The 9,437-nt window shown below is 50.3% G+C and overlaps 1 protein-coding gene across 1 annotated transcript in view; it reads left to right on the top strand.

The window, feature by feature from the left end:
* Positions 1-4,754: 4,754 nt before the first annotated feature.
* Positions 4,755-9,437, top strand: part of SCARB2 (scavenger receptor class B member 2) — a 38,558-nt gene continuing 33,875 nt past the window's right edge. Inside the window, exon 1 of the mRNA XM_056855669.1 lies at positions 4,755-4,871. Coding sequence (XP_056711647.1) covers positions 4,755-4,871 — 117 coding nt within the window. The remainder of the gene's footprint in view (positions 4,872-9,437) is intronic.

Here is a 9,437-nt window from a genome sequence, read left to right as displayed (position 1 = left end):
GCCTGATCCTTTTTGTTAGAGATGTGGGGGTTGAATGGGGGACCTTCTGCGTGCCAAGCAGGTGCTCTACCACTTAGCCACAGGCCCGCTCTGGGAGACAGTATGCTGAAGTGGCAGGTCCCCCCGGACCACAGGCAGGGATGGGGGGGGTAGGGTTGCCAGATCCAGGTAGGGAAACTCCTGGAGATTTGGGGATGGAGCCTGGGGAGGACAGGGACCTCAGTGGGGTACAATGCCATAGAGTCCGCCCTCTAAAGCATCCATTTTCTCCAGGGGAACTGATCTCTGGAGGTGAAATATAATTCCGGGGGATCTCCAGGTCTCACCTGGAGGCTGGCATCCCTATCCAGCTCATTTCACATGAACACATGAAGCTGTCTTCTACTGAATCAGACCATCAAAGTCAGTATTGTCTACTCAGACCAGCAGCGGCTCTCCAGGGTCTCAGGCAGGGGTCTTTCACATCACCTACCTGCCTAGTCCCTTTAACTGGAGATGCCGAGGATTGAACCTGGGACCTTCTGCATGCCAAGCAGATGCTCTACCACTGAGCCACAGTCCCTCCCCGAGCAAAAAACCGGCAAGGAAGGACCCTGCAGTCTGAACACAGGATGGAAGTCTGAGAACAGAAATCAAGGATGCCAATTCCAGCTTGGGAAATTCCTGGAGATGTGGAGGGTGATGTCTGGGGAAAGCAAGAGTTTAGGGGTGGAGCGCAAGGGGAATCAGACAGAATTTGCTGTCTGAAGGTGTCATTTCCTCCAGGGGAACTAATCGCTGCAGTCCGGAGATCAGTTGGAGAACTCTAGCCATCACTTGGAGTTTGGAAAACCTACTTCAGATGTGGGTGTGAGGTTCTCACTCATATATGAAAGGGACTCTCCTAGTCTTGGGCGTGTTGTTATTTTCCCCTCAACCCTACCTATCTATAAAATAGCAGTAAGGCTGCAATGTGAGTAAGCTTCATTGGATCCACTGGGATTGAAATCCTCTTAAGCAACAGCATGTGTTGCATGTGTCACAAGCCTATTGCATGAAGGAACTTGACAAGGATTTTAATACCCTCAAAATATACTGTGTGGTTGTGGTTGTGATTTTATTTTTATTTTTTTAAAGGGAATTCCTTTGACTTTTGCTGCTAAAGGCATTACCTGCTAGTGGAAAACATGTCCTGTGCGGTGAGCTTTTGTAGAGCAAAGCTGGACTCCAAATGCTAGGGCCAAAGAATAAGGGGCTCTCATTGGGCAATAGGGTTGCCAACCTCCAGGTACTAGCTGGAGATCTCCTGCTATTACTACTGATCTCCAGCCGATAGAGATCAGTTCACCTGGAGAACATGGCCCCTTTGGCAACAGGACCCTATGACCCTCCCCTCCCCAAACACCCCGCCCCATGTTGTCTCCTCACACTGGGGTTCAAGGGTTTACTGCCGCTGAATATAGAAGTAAAAACTGGGGATGCCAACCTACAGGTGGGGCCTGGAGTTCTCCCAGAATTACATCTGATCTCCAGACTACAGAGAAGAAGAAGAGTCCGTTTTTATATGCCTGTTTTCTCTACCTTTTAAGGAGAATCAACCTGGCTTACAATCTCCTTCCCTTCCCCACAACAGACACCTTGTGAGGGAGGTGGGGCTGAGAGAGTTCGGAGAGAGCTGTGACTAGCCCAAGGTCACCCCAGATGGCTTCATGGGGAGGAGTGAGGAATCGATCCTGGTTCTTCTGATTAGGGTCCACTGCTCTTAACCACTACACCAAACTGGCTCTCAGTTCCCTCCCCTCCTCCTTCCCAGGCTCCGCCCCCAAATTTTCAGGAATGTCCCAACTGGCAAGCCTACTCAGAACTCTGTCAATGTTCAGAGGCACTCTATTAGTTTCTTTTCCTCCAAACATAGTTCAAGGCTGAATCTCATCTGAGGCCGTACTTCAGATTAAACCCGGAGGTTTTTTTTATAAAAAATAAAATCTGAAAGAAATTCCGGTTTTTGAAGAACAGAGTGAAAACTGCAATGTTTGCAGATTGATCTGCAAAAACAGCAGCTAAAAACCTGCAATAAAACACCAGAACGTTAACCTGTGGCTGACAAAAACACAATAACTGAGCCACACCGACAATGTATATATCCTGTATACACTGTTGGTGTGGCTCAGCTACTGTGTTTTTATATAGAGTACAAAAGGACGTGGCTACAGGGCACCTACTAATTACAATATCTAAATAATTTATTTCAACAAGTAAATATTAAAGATGTATATATAATGCTGGTTACATGAACTTAAAAGTCCCGTTTCATACTATAATCCTTCTTTGAGATAAATGGTTCAGAGAATACCCCCTGGCAAGGAGTCAAAAGTCCTACTCCGCTCTGTAACTTTTCTCTTCTCCCTCCTGCGATCTCTCTCAAAGGAGAATCCTTGGTAATTAAATCCCCGCAAATCAGCTGTTTTCTCCAGGGGGAACTGATCTCTATCTTCTGGAGAGCGGTTGTAATCTCCAGGCCCCAGCTGGAGATTGGCAACCCTACAACGGCAGTGCACATGTTGCTAGAAAGATCAGTAATGCCCTTGGAAGAATTGCTCTTGGGGGTAAACATGAAAAAGGGTCCTGAGTGAACCAGCAGCGGGTCAGCGTTGGGTTCCTCCCCATCTGACAGCAATGCAGATTCTGCAAAATTGGCTGCAGGTCATGAGAGGGAGGGCAGGAAGGGATGAGCCAGTGGTCGGCCCTCGTGGCCCTTTCTTACATGCCCAGGGTAACACGGATCACCCCCTGGCATAGTTCAGTTGTGGAACTCCCTGCCCCAGGATGTGGTGATGGCTGCCAACTTGGAAGGCTTGAAGAGGGGAGTGGACATGTTCACGGAGGAGAGGTCAAAAAGGGCAAGAGTCCAGTAGCACCTTAAAGACTAACAAAAATATTTGAAGAAGTGAGCTGTAGCTCACGAAAGCTCATACCCTACCAGAAAATATTTTTGTTAGTCTTTAAGGTGCTACTGGACTCTTGCCCTTTTTGACTACTGCAAACAGACTAACACGGCTACCCACTGTGAATTAGCTTCATGGAGGAGAGAGCTATCCATGGCTACTAGTCCAAATGGATACTAGTCATGATGCAGACCTATTCTCTCCAGGCTCAGAGGGGAATGCCTGTTATATTAGGTGCTTTGGAATGCAGGCAGGACGGTGCTGCTGCAGTCGTCTTGTTTGGGGGCTTCCCAGAGGCACCTGGTTGGCCAGTGTGTGAACAGACTGCTGGACTTGATGGGCCTGGGTCTGATCCAGCATGGCCTTTCTTATGTTCTTATGGAGGGTGGGGCTATCCATGGCTACTAGTCATAATGAATACTAGTCATGATGCATGCCAATTCTCTCCAGGATCAGAGAAGCAGGCCTATTATATTAGGTGATGTGGAACACAGAGGCAGGATGGTGCTGCTGCATTTGTCTTGTTTGGGGGCTTCCCAGAGGCACCAGGTTGGCCCCTGTGTGAACAGACTGCTGGACTTGACGGGCCTGGGTCTGATCCAGCATGGCTTCTCTTATGTTCTTATGGAGGGTGGGGCTATCCATGGCTACTAGTCATAATGGATACTAGTCATGATGCATGCCAATTCTCTCCAGGATCAGAGAAGCAGGCCTATTATATTAGGTGCTCTGGAACACGGGCAGGACGGTGCTGCTGCAATCGTCTTGTGTTGTGGGCTTCCTAGAGGCGCCTGGTTGGCCACGGTGTGAACAGACTGCTGGACTTGATGGGCCTGGGTCTGATCCAGCATTGCCTTTTCTTATGTTCTTACAGGGTCACATAGGACTTCCTCTCCAGGCCAGATTGGCCAGAGATCCTGTAGTAGTAGTAGTTGTTTTTTTGGCCTTCCTCTGGCCATAGTGCTGGGGGTCAGTGGGGGAGTGGGAAGGCAGGTGTGAGCCTCCTGCGCTGCGCTAGCGCAGGGCTCCTCAACCTTTTCCCCACCGTGGCCCCCTCCCGACCTTGTGCCCAACTTTTAGAAAGGTAGCTATTTAAATGAGAGAGATCGCAGAAGGGAGACGAGAAAAGTTACAGAGCGTTTATCTCACTGGTTCCCAACCAGGGGTCCGTGGACCCCCAGGGGTCCGCGAGAACTAAATTAAGGTCCGCGAAACAAAGTTATAAACCCATAATAAATTAATATTTTCAATTTAAAGTTCTCTATTATAAAAATATCTATTCAAATATTATTCTAAGTTTAATGTTTAACTAACAGTTAGGATTAAAGTTTATGTTCAAATTCTCGGATTTTTTTTATTTTGAACCTTGGGGTCCCTGCACCGAACAAAAAAGTCCGAGTGGTCCCTGGTCAAAAAAAGGGTTGGGAACCACCGGATCTCAAAGAAGGATTATAGTATGAAACGGGACTTTTAAGTTCATGTTCTGTTCGTAAGTAGCCAAGGAACAAAGAAGCATCAAGAGCCACACGACATGCACACGGCAGTTGTCACCTGGGGCCCCTTTGGGATATTCTCCCCCCCCCCCAGGTTGAGAACCACTGTGCCAGCGGGTAGGACTAGATGACCCCCGAGGGCCCTTCCAGCCGGACCAGCTGACCGCCGGCCGAGCGCTGCGCCCTCCCCTGCCCGGAGAGCCGGCCCTCCGCCCGAGCCCGGAGCCAATCCGGCTTCCCTCCGCCCCTCCGGGGCGCGGGAGGCGCTTCGCCCCGGCCTCGGCAGGGAGTCGCCCCGCCGGCTCGCCTTCCTGCGCGGACGCGTCTCGGGCTCGCCATGAAGAAGCGGTGCCTGGGCGGCGTCGGGGTGCTGGCCCTCGCCCTCCTGCTCGCCAGCGTGGCCCTGCTGGCCGCGCGGGTCTTGCAGCGAGCCGTCGACCGGCAGGTGCAGCAGGTGAGCGGGGCGCGCGCGGGGGGGGGGGACCGCCGGGGGCGCCTAGCCCGACCCCCGCCGCCATGCTGGGCGTTCACAGCTGCCTCCCCCACCCCCACCCCCGGGGACCCCCTCCTCCGTGCCCGGAAGGGGGCCAAGATGCCCTCCCCTGCACAATGCAGGAGGTCCACAACGACCACCCCCACCCCCAGGGACCCCTACTCCGTGCCCGGAAGATGGATAAGATGCCCTCCCCTGCACAATGCAGGAGGTTCACAGCTACCTCCCCCACCCCCACCCCAGGGACCCCTCCTCCGTGCCCAGAAGGGGGCCAAGATGCCCTCCCCTGCACAATGCAGGAGGTTCACAACTGCCTCCCCCACCCCCACCCCCGGGGATCCCTCCTCCGTGCCCGGAAGGTGGCCAAGATGCCCTCCCCTGCACAATGCAGGAGGTTCACAACTGCCTCCCCCACCCCCACCCCCGGGGACCCCCTCCTCCGTGCCCGGAAGATGGATAAGATGCCCTCCCCTGCACAATGCAGGAGGTTCACAACTGCCTCCCCCACCCCCACCCCCGGGAACCCCCTCCTCCATGCCCGGAAGGTGGACAAGATGCCCTCCCCTGCACAATGCGGGAGGTTCACAACTGCCTCCCCCACCCCCACCCCCAGGGACCCCCTCCTCCGTGCCCGGAAGGGGGCCAAGATGCCCTCCCCTGCACAATGCAGGAGGTTCACAACGACCACCCCCAGTGACCCTCCTCCATGCCCAGAAGATGGGTAAGACGCCCTCCTCTGCACAATGCAGGAGGTTCACAACTGCCTCCCCCACCCCCACCCCCAGGGACCCCTCCTCCATGCCCAGAAGATGGGTAAGACGCCCTCCCCTGCACAATGCAGGAGGTTCACAACTGCCTCCCCCACCCCCACCCCCAGGGACTCCTACTCCATGCCCAGAAGATGGCCAAGATGCCCTCCCCTGCACAATGCAGGAGGTTCACAACTACCACCCCCACCCCCAGTGACCCCTCTTCCATGCCCAGAAGATGGCCAAGATGCCCTCCCTCTCATCCAGTGCCTAAGGTTTGGGGCATGGTGCGGCGCGTTCTTTCCACCTTGTGCTTGCTGGGCTCCGACGGCCCTTGTCATGGAGCACAAGCCCTAATGGCCCAGCACAATGAAGGCCGCTTATGCAGGGGAGGTTTGGCCTTGCATTTGCTGCTCTCTAGATGCTCCTTTCCCCCCATCCGGATTCTCAGCACTCTGCACGGGGGCTCGTTTTTGAGTTTTGAGAATTCGGATGGGGGAAATGTGCATCCAGAGAACAGCTAAATCCAAGGCGAAACCTCCCATGCATAATTGGCCGAAGTCTATAGGGCCATTTATGCATGGAAGGTTTTACCTTGAATTTGCCACTCTATAGATGCACATTTTCCCCATCCAAATTCTGAAAACTCGACGTAGTAGCTTATTTTTGAGTTTTAAGAATTTGGATGGGGAAAAGGTCTGCTATAGAGCAGAAAATCCAAGGCAAAACCTTCCATGCATAAATGGCCTAGGTCATGTTTAAAAAAACCGACATAAGAAAGGCCATGCTGGATCAGACCGAGGTCCGTCAAGTCCAGCAGTCTGTTCATACAGGGGCCAACCAGATGCCTAAAATCATAGAGTCAGAAGGGACCACAAGGGTCATCCAGTCCAACCCCCTGCACAATGCAGAAAATTCACAACTACCTGCACCCACACCCCCAGTAACCCCTAATCATGGAGAGAAGTCTTTATTACCAGGAACGCAACGTGTTGCTGAGACCACATGTCCACTCCCCTCTTAAAGCTTTCCAAGTTGGCAGCCCTCACCACATCCTGAGGGCAGGGAGTTCCACAATTTAACCGGCCTCTTGTCACAATTCTTTTGCTTGCTGCGTTTGTAGTGACCTCCTCCCTGCAAATGTGTATCTGGCAATCCATGATACCCTCCTTTTAATACCCCCCAGTGTATAATTGTGTTTCTTGTAGGAGAAGAATGGGCTTTTTAGGGATCGATAGTGGAAATTTAATGAGAATCAGACTCCTCGCTCATGTTTCTCCATCAGTAACACCCCTTGCCTACCTGCTGGTAAAATAGGGTGGTGTCCTTGTGTTGTGCAAACCGATTGCGCCAGAAAAGTTAGCAAAGATGCCAAATGTCATATCTGAGCCTGTATCCCTCTTCCACTCTTCTCCTGCTTTAGCTGCAAGGGAAAATTCATGGGTGATTCCCTGACTGGCGGTTCACCTGCTCCAGGAGCCTGCATGAAAAAGTCATCCCTTGATGCTGCAGAACTAGAGTGTTCATGTGCTTGTGTAACCGATCCTTAAAATTGTGACTAGAGTCTTGTTTTACATGGTGGCCATGCAGTTAATGCATGCTTGCAATCCAGTGATGATAATACTGTCCTACTTTACAGGTCCGTTGTAAGAGTTGCTGATTCAGTGCCTGTAAAGAGAGGGCGATGAGGATGATTAAGGGCCTGGAGACCAAGCCCTATGAGGAAAGGCTGAAGGAGTTGTGAATGTTTAGTCTGAAGAAGAGGAAGTTGAGGAGGGACGTGATTGCTCTCCTTAAGTATTTGAAAGGCTGTCACTCAGAGGAGGGCAGGGAGCTGTTCCTGTTGGCAGCAGAGGATAGGACTCGCAATAATGGGTTTAAATTGCGGGTGGAGAGGTACTGGCTGGATATTAGGAAAAAATTGTTTACAGTAACAGTAAGAGTTGTTCGACAGTGGAATCATCTTCCTAGGGAGGTGGGTGAGCTCCCCCTCACTGGCAGTCTTTAAGCAGAGGCTGGAGAAACACTTGTCAGGGATGCTCTAGGCCATAGGTTCCCAAACTTTTTGAGTCATGGAGCACTTTTCAGTTGAGAAATTTGTCACTAATTTATACCTAGCACCTATATACTAAGCTGAATGGCAGTAGTATTTTTCTTTCCAATCTCTTTATGGAGCACTAGATGTTTCGCGGAGCACCAAGTGCTCCATGGAGCCTGTGCTCTAGGCTAATCCTTCATTAAGCAAGGGGTTGGACTAGATGGCCTTCAGATGAGCCCATCCAACTCTGTGATCCTATGAAAGTTCTTGTGAACATTTAGGGGAAAGAGTGCTGTGAGCGTCAAGTACCCTTACAGGATTAGAAGCTGGCTTTCAGGCTGAGGGTGTGCTCAGGTTGGGCGTTTGTGTGAATTCCTGCATCTGTAGCCATAGCCTGCCAGATTTGGATATTAGGGCAAACTGTGGGTAGGAAGGAGCACGTAAGCCCAAGAGGGGGAGGGAACGGCATGCTCTCACTTGCCAGAGGTTGGTTTGGTGATACGATCCTGGGTCATCTGAACTGGACCGCAGGAAGGGAACCTTCCATTCTGCATTGGTTGGAAGGAGTTTAGTATTTGCAGTTTTGTGCCAAGCCTTTCCCGGATCCTTTTTATTTTGGTCTTGGGATATTGTTTCAGCGCTTCTCTCCAGTGAAGGCTTGGTTATATGCTTGTTGTCCATTGAGGCGTGTGAGTGACCTGATCCTCTGGATCTGAAATCATGGCAATCCACAAAGCGTGGCATGACCACACCGAGAACCGTTCTGGGTTGCGTTTCCATTTCCCGTCCTACAAAAAAGTGTTTTATGAAGAAGAAGAAGAGTTGGTTTTTATATGCCGACTTTTTCTACCACTTAAAGAAGAATCAAACAGGCTTACAATCACTTTCCCTTCCCCTCCCCACAACAGACACTCTGTGAGGTAGGTGGGGCTGAGCGAGTTGTTAATAGAACTGTGACTAGCCCAAGGTCACCCAGCTGGCTTCATGTGGTGGGGAAACAAATCCAGTTCACCAGATTAGCCTCTGCTGCTCATGTGGAGGAGTGGGGAAACCAACCTGGTTCTCCAGATCAGAGTCCACTGCTCTAAACCACAGCTCTTAACCACTACACCATGCTAGTCATTGCAGGCCATCGTGCTAGAAAGTAGCTATATATGTATATGCATATTTCTTTTTTAGATTTAATAATATTAAATTTGCATAATCATTTATTTTTTAGATATGACAGTTGATATAGTAATTGATATAAGTATAAGGCAATGACTATTAAGTTTTGCATGGTTGTTAATTTTGCTGGGGGGGGGAGGATAATTATATATAGCCCCTGCTTGGTTTAAAAGATTTATTTACTTGTAAGATTTAAAGATTAATGCTAGATGATACAGATTGATGTATCTCCGCTCATACATGGAGACCCTGTTTTAGGCATGGAGCATTGACTATGTATATGGAGTGTGTTTTGTATCTTGTATGTGTTTTTATGTTGTTTGGAAAAATTAAAATAATAATAATAATAAAGAAAGGATATGCATGCACTTGTGCGCATTTGGAAGGAGAAAGAAAATGACTAGTCATGGAGGAGATTACGCTGAGTGCTTCTGAACGAATGCCCACCGGGTAAGATTATGACATGTTATTTCGTACACGCCTAGAAAAGCAAGTATAGAGACACAGTTGTAAACAGTGGTTCTGAAAGAGGATGGAAATATAAGAGCTGTCATCTGCAGCTGTGAGATTTCC

The sequence above is a fragment of the Euleptes europaea genome, chromosome 9 (assembly GCF_029931775.1).
Source record: "Euleptes europaea isolate rEulEur1 chromosome 9, rEulEur1.hap1, whole genome shotgun sequence".
In the NCBI taxonomy this organism is placed as follows: Eukaryota; Metazoa; Chordata; class Lepidosauria; order Squamata; family Sphaerodactylidae; genus Euleptes; species Euleptes europaea.
This window is presented reverse-complemented; position numbering and strand designations above follow the sequence as displayed.